We start from the raw sequence: 12,281 nt of genomic DNA, 5'->3' as shown, positions 1-12,281 counted from the left end.
CCTGGCCCTGCCCCTAGCTCTGGCAGCCCACCAGGTGTGTGGGAAGGGCCCTGCCAGCTCCCCAGGCATCCACCAGCTGGGGCACCCAGGCAGAGCCCACCTGGCTGCCCTTTTGGGGCTGCTGGTAGGATGGGCTGCCAGGGCCTGGGGTCTAGCGCAGGGGGCTGCGGCCCAGCCCTGCTCAGGACCTGCCAACCTCAGGGCCACACTCCACTCACTTGTGGACGCTCTAACCCAACAGTTACTTTATTAGACGTCAGCCCCGCTCCAGCGGGAGAGACAGGGAGGGAACAGCCCAGGGAAGGGAGCAGGGTGGGGCAGGGGCACCCGACCCTCTGACCACGGGAGGCTGGGTGGGTAGCACCCTCCAGCCCAGGTGGTGGCCCAGTGCCCAGAGCCACCCAGGGGCCCGCCAAGGGGCGGCTCTGCACACAGGTCCTGGTCCCACATGGGCCCTGGGGGGCCAGTGTAGAGGGCATTCAGGAGCGAGAGCAGGCCTCCTCAGGCACGGCCGGTCCCCTGGGCTTTCTTGATTTCCTGCCAGGGAGGAAGAAAGGGGGTCAGAGGCCGGAACTCAGGATGGGCAGGGCCTCCAGTCCTCCCTCCACAGTGCCGGCCTCGCCCAGTGGGCAGGGAGGCGGCGCCCGGGCAGGGCAGGGGCCCGGCCCACCTCAGAGAGCGCCTCCTTCAGCTCCGCGTAGGCCGTGTCCAGGTCGTCGTTGATGATGATCAGGTCAAACAGGCCGGGCTCCTTGCCTGGGACGGGTGCGGGTCTAGGTCAGGGACAGAGAGAGCCCGCCTAGGCCCCACCCCCGCTCCCACACGACCCCCCAAGCTGACCACCCCGCTGTGGCCCCCTCGCCACCAATGCTGTCAGAGCCGCGGGCAGGGCGGGGCAGGGATGTGCCCTGGCCCGGTCCCGGGGAGGCTCTGGGTCCTGGATCCCAGACACCAACCCCCACCAGGCACAGCTGGCCTCGCCCGGGCCTCTGACAGGGGCTCGTGCTGCCTGTGAGGCTGACGCTGAAACGTCCTCTTCTCCTGGGGGACAGTGGGAAAGGAAAACCAAGAGGAAGCCTTGACACCCCCAGGTGGGAGGAGGGGCCCTGGGTGAGAGGGGCCTGGGACCCTCCCGGGACGCGCCCAGCGCTCACTGCTCTCCAGGTCGGCGCGGGCGGCGGCCAGCCGCTTCGCCAGGCTCTCCTCCGTCTCCGTGTTGCGCTGCCGCAGCCGCTGCTCCTGCAGGCGAACCCAGGCCCTGTCAGCGGCCCCAGGCCACGCCCCGCGCCCCCACACCCACACGCCTGCCAGCCCGCCCGCGGGGGGCGCTCACCAGCACGCCCAGCGAGGGCGGCTGCACGGAGATGTAGAGGGGCCGCAGGTCGGTCTTCTTGATGTTGCGCACGCCCTGCAGGTCCACGTCCAGCACGCAGATGCGGTTCATGGCCTGCACCGCCTGCACGGCCGCCTTGCTGGGAACGCGCACGGGTCAGGGGAGGGGTCCTCAGGAGCACCCCGCCCGCCGCTCGCCATGCAGCACCGAGCCCACCCTGCTGGGGTCGCCCTGCGCTGCACCCCGCCTGCTGGGCAGCGGAGACTGGGCGATGCCAGGCGCGCCACGCACCCTTCACTCCACCAGAACCCTGCACGGCCGCGTGAACAGGCCGCCCGCCCCCAGCCGGGCTCAGCGACCCAGGGAGAGGCCCTGAAGCCCCGTGCCTGCGTCGCCAGGGGGCCACAGACCTGCCAGCCCAGGCCCAGGCGAGGCCTGGCCACGCTCACAGCCACCCCAGGCCAGCCCTGAGTGCAGCCCACCTCGTGCCGTACAGGTTCCCGGAGAACTCGGCATGCTCAATGAAGTCGCCCGCCGCGATGTCCCGCTGCATCACCTCCCTGGTCACGAAGTAGTAATCTGGAGGGAAGGAAGGACTGTCTGGGGGGCGCCGGGGGCCCAGCACGGCCAGGGCCGGCTCTCTTCCCAGGTACCCCTACCCTCCCTCCCCACCAGGGCTGCTCCAGCTGGAACCGGCCTGGGCAGCAGAGGTGTGAGGATCTCACAAGTGCGGCCCAGGGGCTGGGCTGGGAAGGGACACACACACCCGCACTGTTCTCGTGGGGTGGGGAATAGACACCACTGGGTGCCACAGGGGAGGCAGGGACCGCTAACGGAACAGGAGGCTGAGCCCCGCTGCAGGAGCTGGGCATCCCACAGACCTCCCTGCCACCCCCACGGGCCGAGTGCAAGGCCCGAGCACACCCGCCCAGCTCACGTTTGCCGTTCTCCTCGCCAGGCCTCGGGTCCCTCGTGGTATCTGGGGAAAGACACACGTCACCCTCTGTGTGGCACCTGCCCCTTCCCACCCAGGTCTCCCCGACGGCCCACTCAGCACGAAGACCACACAGAAGAGGCTGCACAGACCACACTCTGATGAAGGGAGTCTCAGGGACCAGAGTGGGTCCCCGCCGGGAATGCAGACACCAACCCTGACCCTGCCCAGAGGAGGACAAACAGGAGGCTCAGAGAGTAATGAAAAAGGGACAGCCCCCAGCCAGCACAGGTCTCAGTGCAGGGACAGCCCCCAGGCTGTGTATGTGGGGAGCTCCAGGACAGGTCTCAGTGCAGGGACAGCCCCCAACCTATATGTGTGGGGGAGGGGGGCTCCAGGACAGGTCTCAGTGCAGGGACAGCCCCCAACCTATATGTGTGGGGGAGGGGGGCTCCAGGACAGGTCTCAGTGCAGGGACAGCCCCCAACCTATATGTGTGGGGGAGGGGGGCTCCAGGACAGGTCTCAGTGCAGGGACAGCCCCCAGCCTATGTGTGGGGGGAAAGGGGGCTCCAGGACAGGTCTCAGTGCTGGGGCAGCCCCCAGCCTATGTGTGTGGGGAAGGGGGGCTCCAGGACAGGTCTCAGTGCTGGGACAGCCCCCAGCCTATGTGTGTGGGGGAGGGGCTCCAGGACAGGTCTCAGTGCAGGGACAGCCCCCAGCCTATGTGTGTGGGGGAGGGGCTCCAGGACAGGTCTCAGTGCTGGGGCAGCCCCCAGCCTATGTGTGTGGGGAAGGGGGGCTCCAGGACAGGTCTCAGTGCTGGGACAGCCCCCAGCCTATGTGTGTGGGGGAGGGGCTCCAGGACAGGTCTCAGTGCAGGGACAGCCCCCAGCCTATGTGTGTGGGGGAGGGGGCTCCAGGACAGGTCTCAGTGCTGGGGCAGCCCCCAGCCTATGTGTGGGGGAGGGGGGCTCCAGGACAGGTCTCAGTGCAGGGACAGCCCCCAGCCTATGTGTGGGGGGGAGGGGGCTCCAGGACAGGTCTCAGTGCAGGGACAGCCCCCAGCCTATGTGTGGGGGGGAGGGGCTCCAGGACAGGTCTCAGTGCTGGGACAGCCCCCAGCCTATGTGTGTGGGGAAGGGGGGCTCCAGGACAGGTCTCAGTGCTGGGACAGCCCCCAGCCTATGTGTGTGGGGGAGGGGCTCCAGGACAGGTCTCAGTGCTGGGGCAGCCCCCAGCCTATGTGTGGGGGAGGGGGGCTCCAGGACAGGTCTCAGTGCTGGGACAGCCCCCAGCCTATGTGTGGGGGAGGGGGGCTCCAGGACAGGTCTCAGTGCTGGGACAGCCCCCAGCCTATGTGTGTGGGGGAGGGGCTCCAGGACAGGTCTCAGTGCTGGGACAGCCCCCAGCCTATGTGTGTGGGGGAGGGGGCTCCAGGACAGGTCTTGGTGCTGGGACAGCCCCCAGCCTATGTGTGTGGGGGAGGGGGCTCCAGGACAGGTCTCAGTGCAGGGACAGCCCCCAGCCTATGTGTGGGGGGGAGGGGGCTCCAGGACAGGTCTCAGTGCAGGGACAGCCCCCAGCCTATGTGTGGGGGGGAGGGGCTCCAGGACAGGTCTCAGTGCTGGGACAGCCCCCAGCCTATGTGTGTGGGGGAGGGGCTCCAGGACAGGTCTCAGTGCTGGGACAGCCCCCAGCCTATGTGTGTGGGGGAGGGGGCTCCAGGACAGGTCTCAGTGCTGGGACAGCCCCCAGCCTATGTGTGGGGGAGGGGGGCTGCAGGACAGGTCTCAGTGCTGGGACAGCCCCCAGCCTATGTGTGGGGGAGGGGGGCTCCAGGACAGGTCTCAGTGCTGGGACAGCCCCCAGCCTATGTGTGGGGGGGAGGGGGCTCCAGGATTAGGTCTTGGTGCTGGGACAGCCCCCAGCCTATGTGTGTGGGGGAGGGGCTCCAGGACAGGTCTCAGTGCTGGGACAGCCCCAGCAGCGCCTCACTCACCTGCCCTCTCTCCCTTGCCCCCAGGACTTACGGGACACGCTGAACCCGAAGATGCTGCCATACTCCTGGAAGAGCTTCTTCAGCAGCGTGCTCTTCCCGGCCCCCGAGGGCCCGCTGAGCACCACGGGCCTGGGCCTGGACATGCCTGGGCAGGGCAGGGGCAGACGTCAGCAGGCCCGGCGGCCCTCAGCTCTGTGGGAAGGGACGGAGCAGCGGAGGTGATGGAGGGCGTCCCGAGGTAACGTGCCCCCACATAGCATGCACTGGGAGCAGACTCAGCACCGGGGAGGGGACAGTCCCAGGCCCTCACAGGGCAACCCATCTCCAGAGCCACCCCACTGACCCTGTCAGCCTCCCCAGGCCTCTGTGGCCAGGGGATGCTGTCCTCTTGAGTCACACCCCACGGGGGCCTGGACCCTGGCTCCTATGTGTATGCCGCCTGGGGCACTAAGGGTCTGCGGTGGACGCGTTCCTGCGCCTGCCTGTGTCCCTGGGCATCGCTTGCCCTGCAAGCGTGGCCTTGTCAAGGTTGCCCATTCCGGGAACTCTCCATCAGACTGTGATGCTCGTGCTACCAGCAGGGTTGGGGGCCACAATCCCAGCCCCCAACCCTGGAAGGGGAAGGGGAAGATGGCACCGGACCACAGCTTCCCAGGAGGGGGTGCGGAGAGGCCAGCGAGGGGTGGGGGCAGGTCGGGAGATTGCAGCTGAGCACACCCAGGACCCAGGCTTCCTTGCCCAGGCTCTGCTGGCACCTCCCAGAGAGCGCCACTTCCTACTCCCACAGGAGTTCCGGCGTCAGCCTGCCTGCCCCCACCCCACCTGCACCCCACTCCTGCACCGCCCCTGCCCCCCTCCCCATGCCCACTCCTGCACCCCAGCTCTGCACTCCGCCTCCCTGCAGCCTGGCCCAAACAGGCCCTCCTTCCCTGGTAGATCCTCCCCAGCGGCCAACACCCCCTCCCCAGGGACACAGCCTACCTGTGACCAGCTGCAGGTCTGGGCTGCTGGACTGAGGGCTGAGGGTGTTGAGTCCCTAATCCCCTCCGGGCCTGCTGGCCTGCCCTTCTGAGCAGTAAATCCCCCAGCAGGGAAGCTGGCCCCGCCCCCAACCCCCCTTGCTGGGGCTCTGCAGGAAGGAAAAGGCAGCACCCGGCCCCGCCCTCGACACCTGCACCTGCCCAGCCACTTGAGCTGACCAGTGGCTTGGTGGGGGCTTGGAGGGGCTCCACCTTGGACCTGAGGTGCACCGCCTGGGACAGCTTCCTGCTGTCTGGGGGGCACAGCAGGGTGGGGGCAGAGAAGCTGATGGCCGGGGAAGGCCTGAGGTTACCTTCCTAATCCCCAATTTAGGCCACTGAGGTAATCTCACGAAAGCAGCGCCACCACAGCTCCATCACACGCAAGGCACAAGCCATGCACAGTCCAAACCCAGGTACAACGGGCATGGAGCACATGCTGCACTCGTAGGTATGCACGCCCTACAAATGCACACGTCACAAACGCCATTCATAAGGCACAGTGGGACCCACTGCTCAAAACGCACCAGAAGAAGAGAACCCAGAACTCACTGAGAGGTACGTGTGCTTCCCACAAGTGACAAACTTGTTCTTTCCGGCCTATGGGAGGCTTCCTACCACAAGAACGTGTCACTGCAGCCTAACCACAGGGCTTTCCCACCCACAGAACTCGAGGCCCCGTCTCAGCACATTCTGCGCCTCTCAACCCAAGAGCCCTGCAAATCCCTCCCAGAGCCTGGTTCCCACAACACATGAGCCTTGAAACCCCAGAACCTTCCAGATCAAATGACCCGTGGGACCCAGGTAAATGTCTGGAGCTCCTGCTACTCCAGAGGATAAAATACAGGACTTTTTTTTGTTAAATATACAGTTCTTGGGACACGTTAAGCAATCGCTGCACAACTGCCTAATTTGCTGAAATTACAGATATTAAGACTCAAAGATCTCATGAAAACCATTTTGAGAGAGAGAAACCAGAGCTAGGTTGTGTGCTCTGAACAACTCGATGCAGAGAGTTACTAAGACAGATAACCTTGAGGGCTGCACCCTATGTGACTTTTGTCCCCACCACCCCACTGAGCTGGCTCTTCCCCAGGTCACTTGGCCACACCATGGCCAGGTGCAGCAGCCGCTTGGCTCTCAGCTCTCCTTGGCATCTGTCTGGCCTCCACGGGGGCCACGTCCCTCACGTCCAACCTACTTTGAGCTGGTCTGTGTGGGGGAGTCCCCAGGGCACTGCCCTGTCTCTGACCACTTGGTCTCCAGGCCCTGAGCCCCCTGGAGAGGGACCAGTCTCTGACCCCCACATCCAGCAGGAATGCCATGACACTTCCCTGTGCTCTGTCCATCTGCTCCATCCCCCCGAAATCCTCAAGGAGAACTGGGGCTGGACCCGGGGACCCTGACAGGACTGCAGTGATCTCAGCAGGAGGGAGGCAGGACTGTGTCCACCCTTTCCTCAGACACCAGACCAAGGCACCAAAGGCCATGGTTGCTGGGTCACAGCATCCTATTGGAAGTGGAGGCCACCAGCTCCAAACCTGGGTCCCTGTTCCCCTCCTTATGGCCATGGACCAGCCTAGAGACACCCCCTACCCCGGCAGACCCCATCACAGTCCCAAACTGACAGGGTGCCCTAGGGGGTTGTGGCCAGAGCCCCACAGGACTCGAGAGCTGGTGCTCACCCCAGAAGTGGGCCGTGGTGATTTTGATGGGCATGCGCCTTCAGCAGTTAGGCCATTTGGGTGACTAAGCTGAGAGCCCAACAGGACTCTCCTCAGGGTTGTGAGGCCAACAAGGATCCCAGGAGGAGGCTGGGGAGGGTGCAGGCCAGAGCAAGGCCCCCCGAACCCACCGACAGTGCCCCCCCCTGTGTTGCCAGTTCGGCCGGAACTGGCAACACAGGCTTGTGTGCTCTTCCCCACCAAACACCCACCTGCAGCGCCCCACCAGCCTCCTGCCTCCAACAGGCTCTGAGGTCCCTGCACCCACCTGCCAGGTTCATGAGCAGCAGGTGCACCATTCGCCATGGGGTTGTGGCCTTAATCAAAGGAACTCACAGAAGAAAGGGCTCACACAGAGCCGGCACACAGCAGACACCTGTCACCCAACACCCAAACCACAGCCCGTCCCACCCACAGAGGCGTCCTGGCCACCTCACCCCTCTCAAGCCCAGGCTCCCGAGCCTCTTCCTCAGTGCCTCCCCCACCCATGGAGCACATAGATCACCAAGAACCCTGCCTGGATGCCCTGAGGTCAGCTCTGCCCAAGTGTGAGGGCACGGGACACAGACCACACCAGGGCCCTGGCCAGCGGAGGGTGCTGTGGCACACAGAAGTGGGTGCTGGCTCTGCCAGGGTGGCATGGCCCTGTGGAGCACACCCACACCCACACCAGAGAGACCAAGGCACAGGGCTGCCTGCCTAGGGAGGGACCACAGTGACAGGGCAGTCATCAAAGCCACCTTCCCACAGGTGCACATCCAGCAGGGCTGTGGCCCCAGGCCTCATGGCCCTGGTGACCCTCGAGTGGGATGGAAACACTGAGCCTGGCTTTTGCCCTGAGGGGAACGCACAGGCCAGGTGTTCTTCCTCTGGGGAGATGGAAGCCCTGTGGCCAACTGTATCCTGTGTCCTCTCCTCTCACTGTTCCAGTCCCAAACCCCGTCTGCCTGTCAAGAAGCCAAAAACCCCATGGGAACTGTGAGAAAGATCTGCCACAAAAGCAACTCCTACAGGAAGGTCTCCTGGGAGTTGAGAACCCTGCTGGAGACTCCCTGGGCTGGGCCCCCACAGAGCCCCAGGCAGCAGCTTTCCCCGTGGAGGTGGAATCCTCTCCTTCTGGCTTCCACCTCCCGCCCCCATGGCCTCGCCTGCCTCAAGGACTGGATACGGTCACCACGAGCTCCCGCTCCAGGAGACACTAATGGAGAGGGCGAGACCCTTCCCAGAACACAAAGGAGAAGCCGGCCCCCTCCAGCCCCCTGTAAGACACAAGCCACGATGACTTGGGCTCCGAGCTGGGGCTGGCTTGACAAAGGGAAGGCTGGTGGTGCCCCACGAGGCAGTGCAAGGCAGGATGCCCACCCCACTCTTGCCTATGGGAGCTGTGGGCACATGTCCAGGTGGGACACATCCTAACCACGTCACCCTGAGACCACCTAGCCTCCCAGAGCCTCCTTCTATGGGAGACAATACCGGGAGCAGCCAAGGGCATTTTCACTTTCACTTCCTCTCTCCATGGTAGGACAGGAACGTTCCTCCACAAGTTGGACCCCAGCAGAGCCAAGGGCCAGAAGCCCCAGACACATGAGGGCTCAGGACCTTCACAACCCTGTGCAGCCGAGTCTGGGTCTCTTGCCATCAAGGAGAAAGACAAACGGGCTGACTCTTGCATGGGGTCCTCGATAGAAACCTCAGGCAAAGGGAAGAGCGAGCCTGAGACAGAACAGGATCCTGAGCCCAAGGATGACAGGGCAGGAAGGAACCCAGGACCCCGCAGGGTTGGCCAGCCTCTTTCTCATGCAGAGGGGAGACCCAGGCCCAGCACAGGCAAGGGCAGAGTTGACCTGGAGGTGCCTGCCTCCTACACCAGCCCTTCCTGGACACACCCTCACACACTTCCTTGGGGCCTGAGGTCACCTTTCCTCCATCCTGTCCTTCCTGCTCTTCCTCAAACTATCTCGACTCTCCAATAAACCACCAAAACAGAGTGAGGAGAGAGTTTGAGTGTGGTTGAAATGTACTATGTTCTCATTTACAACTTTCAGAATCTGCTACTCCAGGAAACTGCTGGCTGTTCCAGCCAGGGACCAAGGGCTGGGCCAACACGTGGCCATGCCAGGCAAGCTCCACCAGTGGTTCATGTGGCACTCAACCAGTGTGAGAGCAGCCAGCGTAGGCAGGCCGGCATAGGAGCGGAGAGGGGCTCACCTAGCAAGGGATTCTGCTTGTCAGCAGCTGAAACAGGAAACCACATAAGTTTCATATCTCTCTCTAACCCTGTCCTTTCTGGGTGCTGAAAAAGAAGATTTTCCTGGGTCCCTCACAGCAAATTGTGGTCTGAGAAGTGTAAGAGCAACAGAAAAAGTCAGAAAAGCCCAGATTCGGGCAGAGGTGCTGCCCAAAGACCCTCCCAGGGGACCTACCCTGCCTTCCATCCGTGGTGCACTTCACCTGCTCCTGCCCAAGCCAACACCTGGAGGAGCTAGCTCCCCCACACCCTGTTGCCCCACAAGCTCCAACCGCTCCTAAGGCGACGCTTAGCAATGGCAGACAGGCCGCTTCAGGAAGCCAGACTCGGACTCTCTGGTCTTGAGAGAAGCCGAAGCCCAACTGCCACACCACACCATGTGTAGGAAGGTCCGCACCAACCATCTGCAGTTCCCAAATCCCCTACTCTCTGCTGAGCAGCGGCACAGGCAAGGAATCCGCCAGCAGCAATCCCGGGAGCCCCCACCAGCCCGCTCCATCCGGCGGGTTTGCAAGGTGGGGTGGGGACCGAAACCCACAGCAAGCCGCCGCCCACTCGGAAGGCTTCCAGGCTGTTCTCTGCCGGCCAGTCCTGAGCTCGGGGAGGACACTGCGCGGTCCTACACACTCGGCGAGCCGCTTGAAACTGTGGGGACGCCAACCGGCCAGGCTCCTCGGGGGTGGGCCAGGGCTGCGGCTCTGCGGCGAGGCGCCGCCGGGGGTCCAGGCCCCTTCCTGGGCTGCCCAGCAGGCACCAGCCTGAAGTCCTCCGGCTTCCACCCCGGGGATCCCCTGCGGGCAGGCGCCCAGCCTGCCCGAACTTCCCCAGCGTCCTGGGGACTGCACGGAGGCTCCGATGGCGGCGCACGCGGAGCGCAGGGGCGGCCGCTGACACCGCTGTCCCGAGTCACCCTCCGCCACGGCCGTGCCCGACTCACCGTCCGGGGGAGCCCGGCCCAGGGCGGCAACGGCCAGCCCGGCCAGGGGGCGCCGCAGCATCGGGGGCCGCCACCGCCCACCGGAGATGTCACGGAGCGCGCCGGTCGCACCCACCGCGCAAAAAATTGACGTCACGGAGATCCGACCCCACCCCGCAGGGAGGTACCTCAGAACTCCGCCAGCCCCGCCTCCGTGTGCAGCGGATTACGTCATAGAGCGCGCCGGCCGCCTCTACCCGCGCGCGAAGCTGACGTCACGCCGCGCCGGTGGCTTCCCCACCGGGCAGGGAAGCACTTCAGAGCCCGTCAGCCCCGCCTGCGTCTGCAGGGACATAGATCACAGCACTGCGCCAACTTACCTACTCTCGCGCGCAAAAGTGACGTCAGCGCCGCCCGCCCACGCTGGTCTCGCCCCACCCGGCAAGGAAGCACCGCAGCGCCGCGCCGGCCCCGCCTCCATCTGCGGAGCCTTTCGTCATTGCAGCGCCGGCCTGCCTCGCCTGCAGGGATTACTGTCACAGAGCGCGGCAGCCTGCCCGCAATCGCGTCCATCGCAGGCCCCACCCCCGCCCGCTCGCCACTGCCGCGCCCAGCAACCCGCCTACGGCCGTGGCGACGTGGGTCGGCACCCGGCCCGCGGGAGCACGTCTGTCAGCCTGAACTGAGCGACAGAGAGGCCGAGTCCTCAGTAACACTCTCTGGAGGTGTGACGAGAAACCCATTCGTTTCTTAGGCCGAACCACGATGACTGCCGGTGTGTCTTTCGCCGGCCTCGCAGTATGGCGTGAGTCAGCACACCTGTGTAACTGTGCCACCTCTTATGTAAGACCCGTGTGGTCACCCCCTCGCTTGGGCATGTTGCCGCTATTGTTCCGAGCCATATATGAGTGCTCGGCATGTTCTCGGCGCAGCGGCATCATCCGGACAATAAAGAGTATGTATCACGTACCTGCTGCTGGTCGTTTCTTCTTTCACTTCCCGAAACCCTCCCAGGTACCCTCACTGGCCGGGGAACTCCCGCCCCACATTTGGTGGAGTCGGCAGGATTCAACTAGGGTAAGTGTCCCTTCTGCCCCAGTAGAGGAGGATATTTGGCCTCCCACGGGCTTGTGACCCAGTGTAGCAGCGGTCCTCAGGTCGTGAGCCCCCGACATGGAGTGGGAGCCGGTGGAGTGTACGCCTGGCTCCGTGGAAAAGGCCTTGCAGGCCTTGGAAGAGTCGGTGCAGAGTTGGAAGGGCTCCCAAGAGCGCTATTCCCTGGTGGAAAAGCAGTTGGCCGCTGTGTATGCTGCCCTTCAGGCCTGTGAAGCTATAACTGGGCAGCCCAAGGTGCTAGTGCACACCACTACCCCATAGCAGGATGGGTGAGGTCATGGATAACCAGACCAGGATCAGGGGCAGCCCAGACACCTATTCTGGTGAAGTGGGGAGCTTACTTGGAGCAAGGAGCAGAGTTTAGTTCCAGCCCTTTAACTGCAGAGTTGCAGACAGTATTGGGCTCTGTTGAATTTCTGCCCCATGCCGACCCTCAGACCACGGTAATGCTGGGGGAGGAGAGCGCTTACCTTGAAAGACAGGGTGCCCCTCCAGCAGAGGCGTGGTATATTTATGGGCCAGTCTTGGCCCCTCACCCCAGTGGATGGCGGTGGCCATCCAGGTGAATCATGATGAAATTTGGTTTGAAATGGGACGGACAGAGCAGCCAATGGGCTAAATTGCGTGCGGTCCCCTTTTCATGTCTGCACTGATTGTTGGGCTGTTTTTTTTTTTTTTTTTTAGACAGAGTCTCACTCTGTTGCCCTGGCTAGAGTGAGTGCCGTGGTGTCAGCCTAGCTCACAGCAACCTCAAACTCCTGGGCTCAAGCAATCCTTCTACCTCAGCCTCCCGAGTAGCTGGGACTACAGGCATGTGCCACCATGCCCGGCTAATTTTTTCTATATATATTAGTTGGCCAATTAATTTCTTTCTATTTATAGTAGAGATGGGTCTTGCTCTTGCTCAGGCTGGTTTCGAACTCCTGACCTTGAGCAATCCACCCGCCTGGGCCTCCCAGAGTGCTAGGATTACAGGCGTGAGCCACCACG

The 12,281-nt window shown here is 63.7% G+C and overlaps 1 protein-coding gene across 5 annotated transcripts; it reads right to left on the bottom strand.

Annotated features, from left to right (window-relative positions):
• Positions 1-224: 224 nt before the first annotated feature.
• On the bottom strand, positions 225-10,412 carry GUK1 (guanylate kinase 1). Of its 5 annotated transcripts, none has more exons than XR_012922510.1 (8): positions 4,300-4,413; positions 2,271-2,312; positions 1,816-1,912; positions 1,334-1,472; positions 1,155-1,239; positions 957-1,041; positions 671-756; positions 225-537 (listed from the first exon to the last, which is right to left on the bottom strand). XR_012922510.1 is itself a non-coding variant. In XM_012778580.3 (8 exons), the coding sequence occupies exons 1-8, from the start codon at positions 10,255-10,257 to the stop codon at positions 502-504; spliced, it is 660 nt and encodes a 219-aa protein (XP_012634034.1). In that variant the 5' UTR covers positions 10,258-10,412; the 3' UTR covers positions 225-501. The 5 variants fall into 5 exon arrangements, 4 of the variants coding, with proteins under 4 accessions (XP_012634034.1, XP_012634035.1, XP_075865691.1 ...); XM_012778580.3 differs by lacking the exon at positions 957-1,041 and adding an exon at positions 10,197-10,412; XM_012778581.2 differs by lacking the exon at positions 957-1,041 and adding an exon at positions 10,197-10,392 and having other exon boundaries at positions 4,300-4,460.
• Positions 10,413-12,281: the final 1,869 nt, after the last annotated feature.

Source organism: Microcebus murinus, chromosome 13 (assembly GCF_040939455.1).
Source record: "Microcebus murinus isolate Inina chromosome 13, M.murinus_Inina_mat1.0, whole genome shotgun sequence".
In the NCBI taxonomy this organism is placed as follows: domain Eukaryota; kingdom Metazoa; phylum Chordata; class Mammalia; order Primates; family Cheirogaleidae; genus Microcebus; species Microcebus murinus.
Note: the sequence above shows the minus strand (reverse complement) of the source record. Positions and strands in the feature narration are given on the sequence as shown.

Coding starts and splice junctions, on each gene's coding strand:
- GUK1 (XM_012778580.3), bottom strand. CDS start 10,257: ATGCTGCGGCGCCCCCTGGCCGGGCTGGCCGTTGCCGCCCTGGGCCGG. Junction 4,414..10,196: donor GGGCCGGGCTCCCCCGGACG/GTGAGTCGGGCA, acceptor TGCCCTGCCCAG/GCATGTCCAGGCCCAGGCCC. Junction 1,913..2,270: donor TGGCGAGGAGAACGGCAAAC/GTGAGCTGGGCG, acceptor CCTTCCCTCCAG/ATTACTACTTCGTGACCAGG.